We start from the raw sequence: 23,494 nt of genomic DNA on the forward strand, positions 1-23,494 counted from the left end.
TAAAACCGGCTTTGCGGCTCTAATGAATTATCGGCTCTGGCAATTCAGAGATGATTCATTCATAAATAATACAAATAAAAAGCGTGGGGGTCCCCCCAAATTCCATTAACAGGCCCTTCAGGTCTGATATGGATATGAAGGGGAACCCCGCCGTCAATTTAAAAAAAAAATTACGCGGGGTTCCCCCCAAATATCCATACCAGATCCTTCAGGTCTGGTGTGGATTTTAAGGGGAACTCCACCCCAAATTTTAAAAAAAATGGCGTGGAGTTCCCCCAAAAATCCACACCAGACCCTTATCCGAGCACGTTAACCTGGCCGGCCGCAGAAAAGAGGGGGGGACAGAGTGCGCGCCCCCTCTCCTGAACCGCACCAGGCCACATGCCCTCAACATGGGGAGGATGTCCCCATGTTGATGGGGACAAGGGCCTCATCCCCACAACCCTTGCCCGGTGGTTGTGGGGGTCTGCGGGCGGGGGGCTTATCAGAATCTGGAAGACCCCTTTAACAAAGGGGACCCCCAGATCCTGGCCCCCCCTATGTGAATTGGTAATGGGGTACACTGTACCTCTACCATTTCACGAAGGAAGTGTAAATAGTTAAGAAAAAAACACACAGATACCGTAGAAAAAATTCCTTTATTAAAAAAAAAATAATAATCCAGCGGTGGTAATCCACTCTCGATGCGGCTCCCTGCTCCAACGTTGTCTTCTATCCAGCGACGGATTATCTCTCCAGTGACGGGTGATCAGCAGTCCGGTCCAGCGATGAGAAGATCCATCCGTCCAGAGCGCAGCAGGTGAGCTCCTCTCTCCGCTGGACACAGCCCAGCAGAATGACGCGCTGGAGCTTTGACATTTCTTATATAGGGTAAGCAGCCACCCGTCACATGACCCCGCCCCCTCTGACGCACCCTCGTACGTCACTGGGAAAGACCGGGCGGAGAGTGGAGCTCGCCTGCTGCGCTCTGGATGGATGGATCTTCTCATCGCTGGACCGGACCGCTGATCTGTTAACCACTTGACCACTAGGCACGTAAACCCCCTTAATAACCAGACCAATTTTCAGCTTTCGGTGCTCTCACAATTTGAATGACAATTACTCAGTCATACAACACTGTACCCAAATGAAATTTTCGTCCTTTTTTTCACACAAATAGAGCTTTCTTTTGGTGGTATTTAATCACCGTTGGGTTTTTTATTTTTTGCGCTATAAAAGAAAAAAGACTAAAAATTCTGTAAAAAAAAATAATTTTTCTTTGTTTCTGTTATAAAATTTGGCAAATTTAGTATTTTTTCTTCATTCTTTTGCATAAATGTGAAAGATGAAGTTACGCCGAGTAAATAGATACCCAACATGTCACCCTTCAAAATTGCACACGCTCGTGGAATGGCGCCAAACTTCGCTACTTAAAAATCCCCATAGACGACGTTGCAGGGTATTGCAGAGTATTGTGGGGTATTGCGGAGCATTGTGGGGTATTGCGGAGTATTGTGGGGTATTTCAGGGTATTGCGGAGTATTGCGGGGTATTGTGGGGTATTGTGGGGTATTGTGGGGTATTGCGGGGTATTGTGGGGTATTGCGGAGTATTGCGGAGTATTGCGGGGTATTGCGGAGTATTGTGGGGTATTGTGGGGCATTGCGGAGTATTGCGGGGCATTGCGGAGTATTGCGGGCATTGCAGAGTATTTTGGGGTATTGCAGAGTATTTTGGGGTATTGCACAGTGTGGGGGCATTGCAGAGTGTGGGGGCATTGCAGAGTATGAGGGCATTGCAGAGTATGGCTGGTACTGCAGAGTATTGCACAGGGAGGGATCGATGGCTGGATCTGTGACTGCATGTGTCACAGATCCAGCCCGCAGCAGCAGCAGCAGCTGCTGCTGCTTCCGCTCTCTCCCCTCTCCTCTCTCACACTGTACCGTTCGGTACAGAGAGGAGAGGGAGGAACCGGCGTCATCACATGACGCCGGTTTGTTTACTAGTGATCGCTCCGTCATTGGACGGAGCGATCACGTGGTAAACCGCCGCTATCAGCGGCGATTTACCGTGATCCGTGATCAGCCGGGTCCGAAAGGGAGGAACCGGCGTCATCACATGACGCCGGTTTGTTTACTAGTGATCGCTCCGTCTTTGGACGGAGCGATCACGTGGTAAACCGCCGCTATCAGCGGCGATTTACCGTGATCCGTGATCAGCCGGGTCCGGAGGACCCGGCGGTCATGGAGACTCCCGTGTGCGCGCCCCACAGGGCGCGCGGGAGCGCGATTCTAGGAGGACGTACATTGACGCCCTCCTAGAGTTAAGCAACCGCCTTGTAGACGTATTTCGTCTATAGGGCGGTTGCTAACTGGTTAAAGGAGTCTTCCAGATTCTGATAAGCCCCCCGCCAGCAGACCCGCACAACCACCGGGCAAGGGTTGTGGGGATGAGGCCCTTGACATCCTCCCCATGTTGAGGGCATGTGGCCTGGTGCGGTTCAGGAGAGGGGGGCCGCACTCTGTCCCCCCCTCTTTTCTGCGGCCGGCCAGGTTAATGTGCTCGGATAAGGGTCTGGTGTGGATTTTTGGGGGAACTCCACGCCATATTTTTTTTTTGGGGTGGAGTTCCCCTTAAAATCCACACCAGACCTGAAGGGTCTGTTAATGGAATTCGGGGGACCCCCACGCTTTTTTTTTTTTATGAATGAATCATCTCTGTAATTGCCAGAGCCGACAATTCATTAGAGCCGCAAAGCCGGTTTTAAATGCCTTTTTTCCTTTCAGAAATGACACTTTGTGCAGGGACAGTTCTATGTACGGGAAAAATGCGCTTTTTCACATGCTAACTTTACACCCCCCCAGGTACGGAAATTAAAGTAATATTACAGTTTTATTGTTTCACTTTTAGCATTATTAAATTCACTGCTCCCGAAAAAACGGCCATTTTTAAAAAAAAAATTTGCATTGATACATGTTTCCTGGGACAGGACCCGGGTCCCCAAACACTTTTTAGGACAATAACTTGCATTTTAGCCTTTAAAATTAACACTTTAGATTTCAAATGTTCGAGTCCCATAGACTTTAACAGGGTTCTAAAGTTCACACGAACATTTGGTGTGTTCGCAAGTTCTGATGCGAACCGAACAGGGGGTTGTTCGGCTCATCCTTACTCTTGATTGCTGCTTGCCATTGACCTTGGATTTGTACCTTGACCATTCTACTTCTTTGCCCCTTTTGTACTCAGCTGCCAGATTGGAACCGACCCCGGCTTGGATGTCAACCATTCTTCTTCTGATTACTGCTTCTGTACTTCGTTGCCAGAGCGGACTTGACCTCGGCTCAGATCTCGGATTAAGGCTTGCAGGGTGCTAAATGTAAAAGGTGGACATGGCCTCATACTTTCTGCTTCCTGTTTATTCAGGATCTTATGGAGGCACTCAGTGATGGAGAAAACGTGAAGGTCAAAAAAATAACAATAAAAATTTGGTATTGCAAACATTTAATGTTGTAATAAGGCCCACAGGGAACAATGAATTAGCTGTGTGGCTTTAACTGTAAATCTGTCCCTTAGGTGGATTTTTTTTAGTGTGCTAATATCATAAGCAGCACCAACACATTATAAATATTCCAATAATTCTAACACATAAGATGTCTTTCATTGCATGCCCCCTACCTGATGTAAGTGTGCTATGCAAAATAATGGACAAAAATGATAAGAACATCCTATCCTGACAAGACCATGGCTGCTTCCTTCCTGATCTGATCATTCTGGATGGGAGATTCTATACTTCTTTTGTCTTCAAAGCCAAAAATGCTAAAGATTGATTCGATCTTTGGGTGCATTTATGATGTGGTCAGTCTTTGGGACAGCATGGATATACATATACACACCTAAATTATTTCACTGGTACAGTACAGTAATGGTGGTACTGTAGATGTGTGAACAATCCCTGAAAGAGGACCTGTCACATTTTAAATATTTTTGTTCACCAGCCAGCTTAATAGCACTTTGTATTATATTTTAAATGGTTATTTTCATAACTTCTTTTTTTTCACCTTTTTTAGGTGGTTCCTCACCTTCCTCCTAGTCTATGGCTTGTTTGACTGCCTGAACGTAGGGCTGAACCAAAGAAAAGCTGAAACCTGATGGTTCTGTCTCATCAGAAGATTAGTCAGACAATTCTTTATTTGCCTCACCCGTAGCGGGTAAGGCCCCATGCACACGAGACGCTGCTAAACTCGAGTTCAGAGGCATTTGGGCATTTTTTTCAACTGCCCCTGAACACATTTAATGTTATCCTATGTGTCCATGCACACGATCACGTTTTTTGGCGTTTCAAAGCAGTTGGGTTTAGGGCCGTTTTTCCAAACCCAAAATTTTGGGTTCAGAAGCTTTCAGCTTTTGCGTTTTAGACGCAAATCGCGACAAAACGCGGCAAAATGCGGCACAAATAGTTTGATTCTGAGCTTGGGGAGGGTCTACAGTGTTTTGGCGATAAACACTGACAGCCGCAAATCACGGTAAAACGCCGCAAATCGCGGCAAAACGCCATGCAATTCGCGGCAAAAACAGGCATTTTAAATGCCGGTTTTTGCCTTTGAAAAGCTGAGATTAGAGGCGTTTGTAATAGCGTCTCGTGTGCATGGGGCCTTAAATTGCCATCGGGAAAGACGCATCCCGCAATTCCAGCATTCTCTAGGGGTCTCTTGCCTATGGGAAGGAAAGGATTGTCTCCTTGAAGAAGTTCTACCACTTGATCGATGTCTAGATCCTAATGATCGATCATGGTGCCTAGGAGATTTATCATATGTTTATTTATGGTGCCTGGAGGTCCTCTTGAACGTCTTGTGGCGTACAGGGCTGAAAAGAGAACATACCAGACTTTCTTGTTTCACATATATTTTTCCTTTTAGCCCTTGTGTATGGACTTTTATGGAGACTACTGTATTTATATATTTGGTGTGATTTCTTTATACACCTAATAAGTTTGATGTCATTGTATTGATTGCATTTTTGTGTTCACAATATTGAGTTACATTTTTTAGTGCAGCTTCATATATTAATCACAATTCTTGCATCTAGTGTCACAGATTGCTTAAAGTAGAGTTCCACCCAAAAATGGAACTTCCGCTTTTCAGAGCCCTCCCCCCTCCGGTGACACATTTGGCACCTTTCAGGGGGAGGGGGCAGATACCTGTCTAAGACAGGCATTTGCACCCACTTCCGGGCATAGACTCCCATGGGAGTCTACACCACTTCCCATCCCCTCGGCTGTCTCCTGGGAAACACACTGTTCCCAGGAGAGAGCTTGGACCAGTGACGCCTCACTATTCGCGCATGCGCAGTAGGGAACCGGGCAGTGAAGCCGCAAGGCTTCACTTCCTGATTCCCTGACCGAGCATGGCGGCGGCAGTATCCGAGGACCGAGCGATTGTTCAGCCTCGTCTGACGACATCGCGGGCACGCTGGACAGGTAAGTGTCTATTTTTTAAAAGTCAGCAGCTGCAGTATTTGTAGCTGCTGGTTTTTACAAAAAAAAATTGGGTGGACCTCTGCTTTAAGAAGCAGCTCATTTGTAATTTATATGTTTTAGTTCGGATAATATCCTATATGATTTTTGTTTGCTGATATGGCCTAAATACTGTATATCCTCCTTCGATAAAGCTTTTAAATTATTTTATCTTCATCATTTCCATATATAAATTTATCATGCCTTTCAGATTACTATTTTTAGTATAGATACAACTATTATAATAAGAAAACAAGGAAAAAAAACATATCTGATACTTATTAAAAACTTCTAAAATAATTCAACAACTATTTTTAACCAGTAAGGTATTTATTTACAGCGCCAAAAATGTTTTAATTTTGTTATAATGTTTTTTTGTTTTGTTTTTGTAGATGAATAAAAATATGTTCCTCAACACATTAGCATAAAAATATTAATTTTCTCAATATGCAGTCATTTTCCAAATAAACATTGACATCGCTGATCATATTTTATTGCTTCTTACAAAGAAGAGCAGTTATGATGGACAACGATACAACATCTAAAGTGTTTCAGATTGTGCCATTTTTCACTAAAGCAGAAGATAAGCTAGAAATTTTTGTTGTTTTACTTACAATATATTTCACATGCCTGTTAATAAATATAATTATTATCACAGTGATATATAATGATGACCGTTTACACACCCCCATGTATCTGTTCCTCTGTAATTTGTCCATTGTAGATATTTGTTTTACAACAGTCACTGTTCCCAAACTTCTACACATGTTACTTACTGACAATAATACAATATCATTTACTCAATGCTTTACTCAGTTCTGCTTTTACTTTTTATTTGGCACCACTGAAGACATTCTTTTGTTCATTATGGCCTATGACCGATATGTTGCTATCTGTAAGCCATTACACTATCACCTAATTTTGGGGAGAAAAAAATGTTTGATGCTCATTGTAGGCACCTGGGTCTCCGCTTGTACTAATTCTTTATTGATAACAAAGGCAGCGTCAGCTATGTCGTTTTTCCATTCAAAAGTAATTCATCACGTTTTCTGTGATATCAAAGCTCTGACCAAGATTTCATGTACCGGGACTGAAATGTTCTTCATGTTGATATACTTGGAGATGTTGTTGTTTGGCTTTGTTCCACTTTTGTGCAATGTGATGTCTTATGTAAAAATAATTGCCATCATCCTAAATATTAATTCAAGAGATGGAAGGAGGAAAGTCTTCTCCACTTGCTCATCCCACCTCATCGTAATGCTCCTCTTCTATGCAAACGGAGCATCAGTGGTACTAATTCCACAATCTCAGTACTCAGAACTCCTGGAACAAATCTGCACTGTGCTACACACAGCAGTGACACCCATGTTAAATCCTCTGATTTACACCATACGTAATAAAGAAGTCATGAGAGCCCTGATGAGATTGATGAAGGCCCAGGGCAAGTGAACTCTTAAAGACAAGGCAGAATGAAAAATATTTAGAAGATAAGAATTAAAACAAATGGATTAATATGTCTGGACCCAAATATGAAGACCATTTTTTATTCAGCACTGTACTACTTTGGTGGTATTTGATCACCACTGGGTTTTTATTATTTAAATGAAAAAAGACTCAAAAATTTGAAAATAAAATTATATTTTCTAATTTTTGTTATAAAATATATCCAATAAAATCAAATTTCTACATAAATTTAGGCCAAAAGGTATTCTGCTACATGTCCTTGTTAAGAAAAAATCCTAATAAGTGTATATTGATTGGTTTGTGTGAAAGTTATAGCGTATACAAACTATGGTACGTGTATTTGAAAATGGATCAATCCTGATGTACTGACGGCCTATCTAATTTCTTGAGACCCTAAAATGCCAGCACAGTACAAATACCCCCCTTTTTGGAAAGTAAACAGTCCAAGGTATTTAATAAGAGGCATGGTGAGATTTTTTAACTTGTCAATTTTTTTCCCCACAATTTCCTTTTTGCATATTCTCACCAGTGCAGTACAAAGTCATCATATGACTGGTGTGGCAGTGATCAGGGATACTGACTGGTGACCGTATGTAAAACAAAATCATATTAATAATAATAAATCATTTTTATTCCATTTTTTTAAACATTTTGTTTTATTTTTTTAAGATTTTTTTTCTACATACTCTCATCAGAGTAGTTCAGTGTCACAATTGCCACTGTACTATTCTGGTTGGCTGATCGGGGTTTTGTTTTACACTGTTATTGCTTATAACAGTGATGATAACTGTTATAAGCAATGGCTTTCATTCATGACAGCTTGCTAACTATGGTAATCAGTGATTGGATACAGCTAATCATATGGTACAGGTAGCCAGGGATCATGTGATAGCTGTGGGTCAATCACAGCATCACAATAGTAAGCAAACAGTAATAAATAAAAGCTTTTGTGACTGTTTTGTTTACAATGTAGTCATGTCATTGCTATGATCATTTATAGCAATCACATAATACCCCTACCAGGTACCTACGGAGCCATTTATTTATGTCAGGTCATTTATTGTGTTTTGTTTTAAAATGTGTGAGAATTAGGTTTGGAGGTCAGGCACTGAAAGCTTTTACCCTCTTTAGGAGGCAGATATGCCTGAACCCAAACATAAATTTGCCCATGACACCAGATAGATTTTGAGAAGAGATATCGCATTGTGTAAGAGTCCAGGGATTACTACGCATGTACCAATGGCGCATTGCCGCAAGAGGAAATCCGTGACAACTGAGCATGTGCCAAAGACGCCTCAGTGTGCCAAGCCTCAACTGCGCAGAAGACCTTATGGAAAAAGGCAGGAAAATGCCCAGGAGGCACACAGGAAGTGACCTCAACCTGCTGAAAAAAGGCAGGAAAATACACATCGGAAAAAGGTGTGAAAATGCCAAGGAAGGCGCACAGGAAGTGACCTCAAACTTCCCTATATAAGCCCAGCCCAGACACTGCCAAATTGCTAGATTATCTTCAGTTCCCCCTTGTTCCTGTGCTAGTGTGTGATCTGTCTGAACTTTTTCTGACCTGAAAACCAATTTGACTACTCTTGATTGCTGCTTGCCATTGACCTCGGATTTGTACCTTGACCATTCTACTTCTTTGCCCCTTTTGTACTCAGCTGCCAGATTGTAACCGACCCTGGCTTGGATCTCAACCATTCTTCTTCTGATTAACCCTTCTGTACTTCGTTGCCAGAGCGGACTTGACCTCGGCTCAGATCTCGGATTAAGGCTTGCAGGGTGCTCCGCACCCCTGGCACCCGTGCCACTCGGTGTCCACCAAGTCTCTGTCTCCATCTCCAGAGGCTTAAAAGACCCAAGGTGCAAGGGAGGCCTCCCCACTACTTCCGTCTCACCTCAGGTACGTGGCCCTCTTGACACATTGTCCAGATGTGCAAAGCACATAGAGACCTAGCTACACAGACTCATGGAGTATAAAATGGCCAACACTGTACCTATTGAATTCAATGGGTGTATACTTATTCAAATGAATTACTTTTCATTGTACATCAATGTTTTAAGACAATATAATGTGAAAACTTGCAAAGGGGTGAATTCTTTAATAGGGTCTATATTCTTATTGTCAGTAAATGTAAAAGGGCGACATGGCCTGATACTTTCTGCTTCCTGTTTATTCAGGATCTTATGGGGGCACTCAGTGATGGAGAAAACGTGAAGGTCAAAAAAATAAAAATAAAAATTTGGTATTGCAAACATTTAATGTTGTAATCAGACCCACAGGGAACAATGAATTAGCTGTGTGGCTTTAACTGTAAATCTGTCCCTTAGGTGGATTTTTTTTAGTGTGCTAATATCATAAGCAGCACCAACACATTATAAATATCCAATAATTCTAACACATAAGATGTCTTTCACTGCATGCCCCCCACCTGATGTAAGTGTGCTATGCAAAATAATGGATAAAAATGATAAGAACATCCTATCCTGGCAAGACCATGGCTGCTTCCTTCCTGATCTGATCATTCTGGATGGGAGATTCCAGAATTGTTTTCTCTTCAAAGCCAAATATGCTAAAGATTGCATTTATAATGGGGTCAGTCTTTGGGACAGCATGGATATACATATACACACCTAAATTATTTCACTGGTACAGTACAGTAATGGTGGTACTGTAGATGTGTGAACAATCCCTGAAAGAGGACCTGTCACATTTTAAATCTTTTTGTTCACCAGCCAGCTTAATAGCACTTTGTATTATACTTTAAATGGTTATTTTCATAACTTCTTTTTTTTTAAGTGAAGACAATTGGCTGAAAATACTATTTTGGATTTGGGTAGGTGTATGTGCTCCTTACACCAGAACACAGCAACCACAAAAGACTTTACATGACACAAGCAATCACACATCCAGGGTAATCTATAAACAGAGGATAGTCTGTGTAATCCAGAATGTATCCATGATGCACATACAGTACATACACCTACCTTATTCTAAAATAAAAAGTATTCTTAGATAATGTCCAGCCAATTGTCTCTACTTAACCACTTCAGCCCCGGATCATTATGCAGCTAAAGGACAAGGCCACTTTTTGCGATTCGGCACTGCGTCGCTTTAACTGACAATTGCGCGGTCGTGCAACGTGGCTCCCAAACAAAATTGACGTCCTTTTTTTCCCACAAATAGGGCTTTCTTTTGGTGGTGTTTGATCACCTTTGCGGTTTTTATTTTTTGCGCTATAAACAGAAATAGAGCGACAATTTAAAAAAAATATGAAAGGGGGAAACTAAAGCGCTAGCCAATACCCAAAGTGCAGGGTGAAAATGAAATACTTAGAAATGAAATAATAAAATTAATGCTGCTCAAATCTAAAATTGCAATAACAACAAATAAATGATATGAATAAAAGTGATTGATGAGCGCAAAAACAATGGTATAGTGAAAATTAAATAACAGTGAAACGTCCAATTAGAGAATAGACTCTAATGAAAATAATCTCCAAAGTGATGCAAAAGTATATAACACTTCAGTGACATACAGTGACAAGTAGGCACAATGGATACGAAAAATCCAGTGTGTAGGTATGATACTGATAATAAAATAAAAATAAACACCAATTGTGACAAAAGTTCATATGTGACAGTTCCTAAAAAAACACAGGAGTGGTTGAAAATTCCAAACGGTGACTGAATATCCGAGCAGAGTGATGAAAAAATCCTCATAAGCAGCTGAGCTCACAATGTGCTTACCTCAAACACATGCAATGACAGCATGGTACCTCCACAGATGGAATCTGTCACGGGAAACGAATCCTCCTCACCTTTCCTGTAGTAACAACGACTGGGGGTCTGTGGATAGTAGAAACAGCGTCCTTCTGGCTATGTCTGCTGCTACGGTCTTCACCAAAATGGAGGCTCCGTGTGCAAAAGCACTTGAGATGACCCAAAATAAGCGGAAAGAACTCCAATGGTGAAGTATTTCAAAACAAATTTAATAGCGTCCACAGGGTAAAATAAACAAAACAAGGTTCAGCTTAACAGAGCCTGAACCAAACGAACAGCGAGAAACGGCTGTGTGATCGGATAGGTGCGTCACTTCCGGTCACGTCTTTCGATGCCTTGCCTTGCCTTGGATGCCTTTTGTTTATTTTACCCTGTGGACGCTATTAAATTTGTTTTGAAATACTTCACCATTGGAGTTCTTTCCGCTTATTTTGGGTCATCTCAAGTGCTTTTGCACACGGAGCCTCCATTTTGGTGAAGACCGTAGCAGCAGACATAGCCAGAAGGACGCTGTTTCTACTATCCACAGACCCCCAGTCGTTGTAACTACAGGAAAGGTGAGGAGGATTCGTTTCCCGTGACAGATTCCATCTGTGGAGATACCATGCTGTCATTGCATGTGTTTGAGGTAAGCACATTGTGAGCTCAGCTGCTTATGAGGATTTTTTCATCACTCTGCTCGGATATTCAGTCACCGTTTGGAATTTTCAACCACTCCTGTGTTTTTTTAGGAACTGTCACATATGAACTTTTGTCACAATTGGTGTTTATTTTTATTTTATTATCAGTATCATACCTACACACTGGATTTTTCGTATCCATTGTGCCTACTTGTCACTGTATGTCACTGAAGTGTTATATACTTTTGCATCACTTTGGAGATTATTTTTATTAGAGTCTATTCTCTAATTGGACGTTTCACTGTTATTTAATTTTCACTATACCATTGTTTTTGCGCTCATCAATCACTTTTATTCATTAAAAAAAATATATATTTTCTTTACTTGTTGCTATAATAAATCTCCCATTTAAAAAAAAAAAAAAAAAATGTTTTCTCAGTTAAGGCCGATACGTATTTTTCGATGTATTTTTGTAAAAAAGTTATAGCGCCTACAAAAGGGTGAACAGAATTATGTTTTTTTTTCATTATTTTTTTTTACTAGTAATGGCGGCGATCTGCGATTTTTATTGGGACTGTAATATTGCGGCGGACGTATCAGACACTTTCGACACAAATTTGGGACCATTCACATTTATACAGCGATCGGTGCTATAAAAATGCACTAATTACTGTATAAATGTGACTGGCAGGGAAGGGGTTAACACTAGGGGGTGAGGAAGGGGTTAACTGTGTAGCCTGGGTGTGTTCTAACTGTGTGGGGGGGGGGGGGGTGACTGGGGGAGGTGACCGATGCTGTGTCTCTATGTACAAGGGACACAGATCGTTCTCCTCTCCTCTGACAGCACGTGGAGCTCTGTGTTTACACACAGAGCTCCACGTCCCTGCTGTTACCTGCTGTGTTCCCGACGATCGCGTGTACCCGGCGGACATCGTGGCCGCCAGGTACACGCATCGGGTCCCCAGCGATGCGGCGGCACAGTGGTTACCCGCCGCGCGCCCCCCAGTGTCCCCGCGGGTAATGCATTTCAAATGACGTCCAAAGACGTCCACTTGGCACCTGAGAACCGCTCTGTTGACGTCTTTTGTCAATAGCGTGGGTCTCAAGTGGTTAATTAGCTGATTGCACATAGTGCATATAACTCGTGGCTGAACCATTATACGTCCGGACTAGTGCTGTGATTTTGTGTTGTCTACTGTGAGTCCCGTCTGTTATATTTGTCTATGGCTAATTATTCTTTTTAAATGGTTACATTTTTCCATACAGTTCCCACATCACTGTACTTTTTATACTCATTTTGATACCATAATGAATTCTTTTTGTATCAGAATACTACTCAGATCATTATTTGTTGCTAATAGTAACCCCTTTCAGGTCTTCTTTCAGGCCACTCCCCTTTCCCTTGTCCCTTCTTTAGTTTTCACATGAAACTAAAGATGGGTGCAAGGCCCCGATGAAGCACAAGTGTGCAAAACATGTTGGCCATCTGCATAAATGAAGTATCTTGTTTCTGAATTCTTCTTGGTCTATGTAAAACCTATTATCGTATTTTAATGTTATTAATAAATTCTTACACTTTTTCAATACATTTTGTCTAGTGTGCTCACCTTAAAACAGAATTGGTGTCTTCCAATAAAATCCCATACTTTGAGAGAGTTGTGCCTCTCCCTACCTTTTCTCTTTTTATCTACTCTTTTCTGGGATTGTGAGATGCCACCATCTGTTTCTGGAAATTATCCAACCTTCCTATAAACTTTAATTCATCTGAATCTGCAGAATTTTGCAAAAAAATAAATAAAAATTGTGTCAATGTTGATCATAATCTTATCTCATTGCTTCTTCTTACAAAGGAAGAACAGTTTTGATGAAGAGTCATACAATATTTAAAGTGTTTCAGATTGTGCCATATTAATAATTCTTCAACTCTTTGTTACCAGGGAGGTGTTTATTTAAAATACTAAAAAGGATCAACTTTGTCATAATAATTTTATAGGTACGTACAATTAAAATGTGCCATAACATGTCTTCATGATAAGAGAACACTGAATCACCCGAACCTGCAGTCCTCTACCAAATAAATTGTGACATTTTTGATCAGATTCATATTTTACTTTTTCTTACAAAAGAAGAGAGGTTTGGATGGACAACTATACAGCATCTAAAGTGTTTCAGATTGTGCCATTTTTCTTTAAATCAGAGTATAAACTATACATTTTTGGTATTTTACTTATAATATATTTCACATGCCTGTTAATAAATATAATTATCATCACAGTGATATATAAAGATGACCATTTACACACCCCCATGTATCTGTTCCTCTGTAATTTGTCCATTGTAGATATTTGTTTTACGACAGTCACTGTTCCCAAACTTTTACACATGTTACTTACTGACAATAATACAATATCATTTACTCAATGCTTTACTCAGTTCTGTTTTTACGCTTTATTTGGCACCAGTGAAGATATTCTTTTATTCATTATGGCCTATGACCGATATGTTGCTATCTGTAAGCCATTACACTATCACCAAATTTTAGGAAGACAAAATTGTTTGAAGCTCATTGTAGGCACCTGGGTCTCCGCTTGTACAAATTCTATATTGATAACGAATGCAGTATCAGCTATGTCGTTTTGCTGTTCAAAAGTAATTCGTCAATTTTTCTGTGATGTCAAAGCTCTGGCCAAGATCTCATGTAGCGGGACTGAAAAGTTCTTTACGTTGATATACTTTGAGTTTTTGTTGCTTGGCTTTGTTCCATTTTTGTGCATTGTGATGTCTTATGTAAAAATAATAGTCATCATCTTTAACATTAATTCAAGAGATGGAAGGATGAAAGTCTTCTCCACCTGTTCTTCCCACCTCACAGTAATCCTTCTCTTCTATGCAAATGAAGCATCTGTAGTACTGGTTCCACAATCTCGGTACTCAGAGGTCCTGGAGCAAATCTGCACTGTGCTACACACAGCAGTGACACCCATGTTAAACCCTCTGATTTACACCATACGTAATAAAGACGTCAAAAGGGCACTGATGAGATTGGTGAAGGCAAGTTAACGCGGAAGCCTTCAAAATATTTTAAATATAGTATTAAAAAAGATGAAAATGAAAAACGTAAAAAAAAAAAAGGATTTTTATTTTTATTATTCGTAGTGTTACTATGGGGCTTTTACCTTTTATTATTGGAGCACTAACATATTTTTCATTAATGTAAAATTTTGGAAATTTGCCAGTCAGGCATGCAAGTATAGCATAATGTAATAGATATTTTCACAGAGGATGCGTCCTGTTTGAAGAGTGAGTGAAAAACTTATATAGCGCTGCACATGCGAACTGAATCGCCTCTGGGCGCTTGTTTGACCATTTCTCCTTTGACCTCAAAAGAGATGGGTTTTGATCTTTCTCCTAAAGGCCAAGTGGTTCTCCTCCCACCGAATGGAGGTTGGTAAAGTGTTCCAAAGTCGAGGACCTTGGACAGCAAATCTTCTTTCTCCTTTGGACTTGTATCTGGTTTTGGGAATTTGGAGTAGATTTTGGTTGGAGGATCTCAGCGATTGGGGTTGTAAGCCTTTAGTTTTTCGCATAGATATTGGGGGGGCATTTCCCAGAATACATTTATGCGTTAGACAGAGTGCTTTGAAAGTGATTCTGTCTTTTACTGGCAGCCAGTGGAGGCTTCTCAGTGAAAGTGAGATTGATTCCATGTTTTTTTCCTAGTTACAAATCGCGCGGCCGAAGAGAACAATTGATCATTAAGGGGTCAACTTTATTTTAGAAATCCTCCAGGAATTTCTACCCTGCAACAACTTTAATGAATTCCACTTGGCTGTGAAAGGAAGATCACTAGTACCACTGTGAAAACTGAAAACTACTGTACTTGATTGAGAAATGGACCACAGTGGGTGACAATTGTGCGGCACTACTGGACACTTTTATAACTGTTACAACATTATTACAATAGAAGTGGATTTATTTCTTATGTCTTTGTTTTTGGGATGATTAGTGACCTTTATGCATTTTTTGTGAGCACTGATTGAAGTTTTTTACTAATTTTTTACTCATTTTTATTGTTGGACTTGTAGAGAATTTTTCTAATTTAGTTTAGCTGGGACTTTGCTTTCAGAGTTATTTTTCTTCTTTTTGCACTGTAGAAATAACCCAATTGTTATCTTTATTTTAATCTTGTCTATTTAATGTTATAATTTGTGTTTTACAAATAAACATTTAATATGTACCAAAGGATTCCTAGAGCACTATGGGTTATGCAACACAGCAGTGTAGCTCTGTTTACAAGTTAATTTGCCTAAAGCCTGGTACACACTATTCATTTTTTTTGTTCAACCTAGTGGGCTGAACAAAAAAAAAAAAAAAAAATGAAGAGCTCGGGAGGAACCGCTGTACTAACTATGCGATATTAGTACAGTAACCTCCCCCGCTGAGCTACTGTGTTCTGATAGGGGGACGCCCCCAGCCAAAACACACCAGTCAGTGCTCTTAGCCATTGGCTGAGATGTCGATCAGCAGACCTTTTTCCGTCATGCCCCTTCGACAGAGGGCAGCCAAATCACTGCTTATGTCAGACCGGCTGCCATACACATGGGCCGAATGTTGGCTGGTTTCTATTTCTTTTTATATTTAAACAAAATGTTTCCCTTTCCACCTTGTAGTATGAAGCATATCCAATAAAAATGTCACGGCACAACGAATATTCACAAAACGGCTTAGTTTTGGAATATGGACACCCCAAGGTGATCCATTTGCAAACAATGCAATTTCAGTGCAATGCAATTTCCTGCTCCAGGGAACTTTCTTCCATTAATAATAGAAGACTTGTATGTGGCTTCAGAGATCAACTTTTAAAGGCTAAACACATTCAAGCTTATTTTTAACAACCTCAACATCAGCATGTTTGTTTTTAAATAAACATTGTGATTGAAATTGCATTGTTTGCAAATGCTATCTGTCGTGGCTAATGCCAAAACACTATAAAGGTTTCTGAGAATTATTATTTAAACATGGCCATTTTGAGGTTTCTTGAGGACAGACGAAGGTCAGTTGCTGTGTAGGTTACATGTATTTTTGGAGTTCTACGTCAACACAATGGGTGAAGATGTGTTACTTAATATATACAAGTGGGTGTTACGTTTGACAGGAGCATCACCACCTTTCTTGGAGCTGTTCTGAAAGAAATTATGCTTAGCTCGGCTTTTAGAACAGTATAAGAATCCATGTGGTTTGAGTAGCTAGCTAGGAACTCGGGGTCACCCGACCCTGCTGGAAGGGACCTCTCCCAGCAGAAAGATGATGTACCATCATATCATACCATCTCAAACCTTCTGAATTATCATCTTACCATGTGTTACCAGCTGTCATTATGTAAGCATTGACTGTTTGCTTGTCTATCTTGAAGAATAAACTTCGTACTTTGGAAGAAAACCTGAGTCTTGAATATTGGGAACGAAGCACCTGGGAAGGAGACTATTGACATAACACATGACACGTGTCAAAATGTCCCCCCTCTCCCTCATTCAACAATACTGCACTGTTAAAAGATATTCCTTCTACTTCTTATAATACAGTCTCTTAACCAGGCATATCTCTTTAACTTCTTTGACTTTGACTTCTACCGTAAGTGCAGAGAAAAGTCCAGTGTAATATATACCATTCACTGTATGCGAGACATCCCTGTCAGTTGTAGCATACAACCCGCAATATGCACTGTACCAAGTACGGTATTATATATGGTATGTAGATGCACTAGGCAGATTTATACTGTTTATCTGCAGTTTATCTACTCACGTAGCCTTTGAGCCTTTGAGTTTTCCGTGCTTCTCAGGAACCTTCCCGACTGCTATGCCTTCTAGCCTCCATTTTTCTCAGGCAGCATGACCGCAAGCAGCCCTGCCCCCCTAACCTCGACTCCTATTTTCAGGCACTCCTCATGTTCCTTGCTGGTGTACCCAGCTCTTCACCTCCCTGCACCGCCACCTCCCCGCCAGCAACGGTGTCCTCCAGTCTTCACCCCCCTGACGGGCGCACGTCACATGGCTCCAACGAACAAGCAGCGGGGCGGCGGGCAGCCAAACAGAAGTGCCAGGAGGCGGGCGTGGAGGCGGGTGTCAGAGCGGGTCGGATCGGGTCTCAAGGCAGGTCTCAGGGTATCCAGATCACCATCTCCCGGACATCAGCTCAGAAGTACAGCTAGCATCATCGGGCGGCGGGAGACACACACACCACTCCACCTCACACGTCTCACACCTCCATCCAGTCACGCCCCCCCAATGGCAATTTTTAACGTTGTGAAAAATGCTCTGAAGCCCACACATGTAATTTTTCACATCGTCAAAAATGGTCGTGTGTACGCAGCATATTTCACACCATTCATGTAATTGAAGGAGTTGTTAAAGCAGTGCTCACAATCACTGCAAGCCCCTCTGTTAGGACAGCATGTAGTATATAGTGTGGGGGGTAGATTCACAAAGGAGATACGACGGCATATCTCCAGATACGCCGTCGTATCTCTGAGTCTGGCCGGTCGTATCTATGCGCCTGATTCATAGAATCAGTTACGCTTAGATTTCTATTAGATCTGACTGGCGTAAGTCTCTTACGCCGTCGGATCTTAACTGCATATTTACGCTGGCCGCTAGGGGCATGTACGCTGATTTACGGCTAGAATATGTAAATCAGCTAGATACGCGAATTCACGAACGTACGCCCGGCCGATGCAGTACAGTTACGCCGTTTACGTTAGGCTTTTCCCGGCGTAAAGTTACCCCTGCTATATGAGGCGTATATGCGGCGTACCAATGTTAAGTATGGCCGTCGTTCCCGCGACGAAATTTGAAAAATTTACGTTGTTTGCGTAAGTCGTCTGTGAATGGGGCTGGACGTCATTTACATTCACGTCGAAACCAATGCGTCCTTGCGGCGTACTTTGGAGCAATGCACACTGGGAAATTCCACGGACGGCGCATGCGCCGTTCGTGAAAAACGTCAATCACGTCGGGTCAGGGTTAATTTACATAACATACGCCCACCTCTTCACAATTTGAATTAGGCGGGCTTACGCCGGCCTGTTTACGCCGCAACTTTCTTTTGAGAATACGGCACTTGCCTGTAAAAGTTGCGTAGGCGTAACGTAAATAGGATACGTTACGCCCGCACAAACATACGCCATTCTACGTGAATCTACCCTTATGTCGTTTTTTTTAATTCATCTTCTAAACACCTTATTTCTCCTCGCTGATCAGCAGCCACGTGACTGCCCGTCGCTCTCTTCCTCCAATGTATGTACTAAAGATGGAGGGGTCCAGATCTCCTTCTGACACCTGCCAGGTGGTCACATGACCTCCCTCTGTAGTACATACATTGGAGGAAGAGAGCCACGGGTGGTTATGTGACCGCTGATCGGCGAGGAGAAATTTGATGTTTAGAAGAAAAAAAAAACATACAGTATATACTACATTCCTCACCTGCAGTTTGCTAGAGGACATGTAGGGGACTGGAAGGAGATTCTGTGGGCTGATGAGACCAAAATAAAACTTTGTGGCCATCAGACTAAACTCAATTTTTGGCATATGCCAAACCATGCATATCATCATAAATACATGAAGCATGGTGGTTGCAGCACCATGTTTTGGGGAATATTTATTTGCAGAAGACCCTAAGTAAAGAGTAAAATGAATGTAGCAAAACAATTGGGGAATTCTGGAGGAAAAACAAATGTAGTCTACAAGAAACATGAGCATTTGGAGAAGATTTGCATTTCAACAAGACATTGACCTCAAACTGCATGATTAGCATAAGCCAGACATGCACATCATCATATGCACACCATCCCCAATGAGATTCATAGTGGTGGAAGCATCATGCTTCTCTGCAGCGGGTCCTGGATAGCTTATAATGTTAGAGGGTAGGATGAATGCAGCAGAAAATTGAGAAATCCTACTGGAAATGCTGATGAAGTCTGGAAGAAACCTTGGGAAGAGAGCTGTTTTCTAGTAAGACAATGAAACCCAACTATAAAACCCAAACTGTACAAGCATATAGCAAAAAAGATGTTATGCCGAATACACACGATCGGACATTCCGAAAAACAAAACCGTGGATTTTACTCAACGGATGTTGGCTCAAACTTGTCTTGCATACACACGGTCACACAAATGTTGTCCGAAATTGCGAACGTCACGAACGCTCTGACGTACAACACGTATGACGAGCTGAGAAAAATGTATTTCAATAGCCAGTGCGGCTTTTCTGCTTGATTACGAGCATGGAAATTCCAACAGCAAATGTCTGATGAAGCCTACACACAGTCTGATTTTCCGACAACAAGCTCACATCGAACATTTGTTGTCGGAAATTCCGACCGCGTGTACGCGGCATTGTGTTCTGAAATGGCCAGATCTCATTCCAATGGATAATTTGTGGCTGGACATATTTTTATTTATTTTTTTACCAAAGACGTAGGAGGATATATTTTGGTCTAAATATATGAGGAATCAAATTTATTTGATATGTTTTATATCAGAAAGTAGAAAATATTGTTTTTTCTTTTTTGAAATTTTCTGTCTTTTTTCATTTTTATAATAAAAAATAAAAAACCCGGCGGTGATCAAGTACCACCAAAGCTCTATTTATGTGAAAAAATTTCATTTATTTGGGTTTAATTTTGCATGATACGGCACATTGCTAAATAGCAAAAAATGTCCTGGTCATGAAGAGGCAAAAAACTTCCGAAGGTCAAGTGGTTAATAAGCATTGTGGGCCAGATTCACGTAGAAATGGGCTACGCTGCGGCGGTGTAACGTGAATGGGATACGTTAGGCCGCCGCAAAGCAAAGCACTTACCTGTAAACTTGCGGCGGTGTAACGTAAATCCGCCCGGCGCAAGCCCGCCTAATTCAAATGGGGTGGGGACCATTTAAATTAGGCGCGTTCCCACGCTAAACATACTGCGCATGCTCCGTCCCTAAAATTTCCCGACGTGCATTGTGCTAAATGACGTCGCAAGGACGTCATTGGTTTCGGCGTTAACGTAAATGGCGTCCAGCGTCATTCACGGACGACTTACGCAAACGACGTGAAATTTAAAAATTCGACGCGGGAACGACGGCCTTACTTAACATTGGTTAGACCACCTAGAGGGCATGCTTAGTTTTACGGGACGCATCTCTACGGAAACAACGTAAATTTAGATCGACGGGTAAAACGTATGTTCGTGAATCGGCGTAACTAGTCATTTGCATATTCTACGCCGACCGCAATGGAATCACCACCTAGCGGCCGGCCTAGAATTGCAGTGTAACACCTGTCGGATCTTAGGGCTATCTATGCGTAACCTGATTCTATGAATCAGGCGCATAGATACGACAATCGTATCTCAGAGATACGACGGCGTATCAGGAGATACGCCGTCGTATCTCTTTTGTGAATCTGGCCCTGTATTCTTATAGTAAGTAGAGTCAGTATGTAAATGGAGGCACAACCTGAAATATTGTGTTTCTTATTTAATCAGAATTTTGTAATGGAATTCATCAATGGAGAAAATGTGAAGGTTAAAAATGAATAACAATAATTAAGTATTGTGTAATGTTGTAATCAGACCCACAGGGCACAGTGAATTAGTGATGTCTATTTAACCTTTAATCTGTCCCTTAGGTAGATTTTTTTTAGCATGCTAATGTCATAAGCAGCTTTGGGTTATTATAAATATTACAGAAAATCTTTATTACATAAGAAGTCTTTCAATGTACCACACTGCATGTAAAACACTGGACAAAAATGCTAACAATGTCTTATGCAGGATGGGACCACGGCTGCATCCTTCTTGATCTGCATATGATAATTTTGGATGGATCATTCCAGAACTGTATTGTCTTGAAATGGGAAAAGGGAGTCACCGCTCCAGGTGGGTATGCTAAGCAATCAATATCTTCTCAGGAGATCCAGGGTGCCGGCAATGCACGAGGCAAATGGTAGAGAATTTTTGAATGGACAGCCGCACTCCAAAAAACCTTGATGGTTGTCTCTATTGTAAAACAAAATAAAACATGCACTAGAAAATAGGGATAGCAGCCTACACGTTTCACACTATCAATTAGTGCTAGTGTCTTGAAAGCCAAATGTGCTAAAGATTGGTTAATTTTTCTGCAAATTTACGGTGTGGTCAGTCTTTGGGACATCATCGATATATCTCTCTCTCTCTCTCTCTCTCTATATATATATATATATATATATATATATATATATATATATATATATATATATAAACACACCTAAATTATTCCAACTTAATAACCAGGTAGGCGCTGTCTCTGGTGCAGTACACTCTCTGGTAATAGATGTGTGCACAAACCCTGAAGGAGGACCTGTCACATTTAAAATTTCATCTTCATTAAAGTGGATGTAAACCCCCAATTTTTTTTTTTATGTCACAATGTAGAGTATACGATTTCCTATAATCTGTGCCCAGTCTTGCCACACAGAGTTAATCCAGCTCTGAGCAATCCTCTTTTATTGTTCAGTGAAATAAAACGGACTTACAGAGAAAAACCTTAGTCTGTTCCGCCCCCTTGCTGTGAGTGACAGGTTATTTACATATCTCATGCACTAGCCTGGAGACAGGCATTATTTTTTAATTCCCACCCCCACTCCTTTTTTGAAGTCATGTGGTTACTTTTCTGGATTTTGACTGGATTTTGACTGGATGTGATCATAGCAGAATTCAGTGTACGAAATACACAGGAAAAAATGTATGTTGACAAGGGTAGTGTAGAGGAGGGCGGGGAATCTACTGACATCACGACTCCACCCACAGAGCTCCAGACAACAGATCCACCCACAGAATCTGCAGGTTTTCAGTTCTTATAACAGACAGAGGGGAGACATTTGACAGGTAAGGATACATGCAGGAGGCATATATATCCTTATAGATCAGCACTATGGCAGGAGATTAGAAAGGATGAGAGTGACTTTACATCCACTTTAATCAGTTTTATGGCGCTTTTTTATACTTTAAAACATTATATTCAGAGCTGCTTTTTAAGTGAAGACAATAGGCTGGATATTAGCTGGGATTTATTTTGGATTTGGGAAGGTGTATATGCTTAATACACCAGGGCACGGCAACCTCAAATAATGTTATATGACACAAACACACTTCTGTAGAATTCATGGTAAGAGGATAAATTATTTAATCTACAGCTGTTGCATAGCCAGGGTAATTTATAAACACAGCATAATCCACATAGTCCTGAATGAGTCCAGGATGCACATACATACAGTACATACACCTACTAAAAGAGTGTATACTCTGCTAACTTTTAGATAATTTTCTCTAAGTACCTAGTACTAGTAAGTTGTATCATTCTCAAAACCAAAAATGTATTATATTGCAGATTACCCATTATTACATGTGGGGGTAGATTCACATAGATTAGCGGATCTTTAGATCCGCGTAATCTATGTGATTTACGATCCGCCGGTGCAATTTTGCGAGGCTAGTGCAGTATTCACAAAGCACTTACCTCCAAACTTGCGCCGGTGGATCGTAACTCCCCCGGCGGAATTCAAATTCCGCGGCTAGGGGGAGTGTACAATTTAAATCAGGTGCGTCCCCGCGCCGATTTAACTGCGCATGCGCCGCTGGCGAACTTTCCCAGTGCGCATGCTCCAAATGATGTCGCTAGGACGTCATTGTTTTCGGCGTTAACGTAAATTACAGCCATCCGTATTCGCGACCGACTTACGCAAACAACGTAAAAAAAATTTGACGCGGGAACGACGGCTATACTTAACATTGGCTGCGCCTCATAGAAGCAGGGGTAAGTATACGCCGGGAAAACCGCTACGTAAACATCGTAACAACACTGCGTCGGGTCCGCGTACGTTCGTGAATTGGCGTATCTCGCTGATTTACATATTTCTCAGTGTAAATTAGCGAGAACGCCCACCGTGGCCATTTTTAAATTGCAGTTAAGATCCGACGGTGTAACACAGTTACACCTGTCAGATCTTAGGCATATCTATGCGTAACTGATTCTATGAATCAGTCGCATAGATACGACTGGCCTAAGTCAGAGATACAACGGTGTATCAGGAGATACACCGTCGTATCTCTATGTGAATCTGG

General features: G+C 41.4%; 2 protein-coding genes across 2 annotated transcripts; both read left to right on the forward strand.

Moving 5' to 3' along the window:
• Positions 1–6,127: 6,127 nt before the first annotated feature.
• On the forward strand, positions 6,128–7,010 carry LOC120942603 (olfactory receptor 1L4-like; the record flags this gene model as incomplete). The annotated part of the gene is made up of 1 exon (XM_040355577.1): positions 6,128–7,010. A coding segment is annotated over one exon (813 nt), but the record flags the coding sequence as incomplete, so codon positions are not given.
• A 6,484-nt stretch (positions 7,011–13,494) lies between these two features.
• LOC120944362 (olfactory receptor 1500-like) lies at positions 13,495–14,415 on the forward strand. The gene has a single exon (XM_040358415.1). The coding sequence runs from the start codon at positions 13,495–13,497 to the stop codon at positions 14,413–14,415; it is 921 nt and encodes a 306-aa protein (XP_040214349.1).
• The last annotated feature ends 9,079 nt before the right edge of the window (positions 14,416–23,494 follow it).

This window comes from Rana temporaria, chromosome 6 (genome assembly GCF_905171775.1).
Source record: "Rana temporaria chromosome 6, aRanTem1.1, whole genome shotgun sequence".
Lineage (NCBI taxonomy): Eukaryota > Metazoa > Chordata > Amphibia > Anura > Ranidae > Rana > Rana temporaria.

Excerpts from the sequence above, each read along its gene's own strand:
- LOC120944362 (XM_040358415.1), top strand. The coding sequence starts at position 13,495 with ATGGACAACTATACAGCATCTAAAGTGTTTCAGATTGTGCCATTTTTC.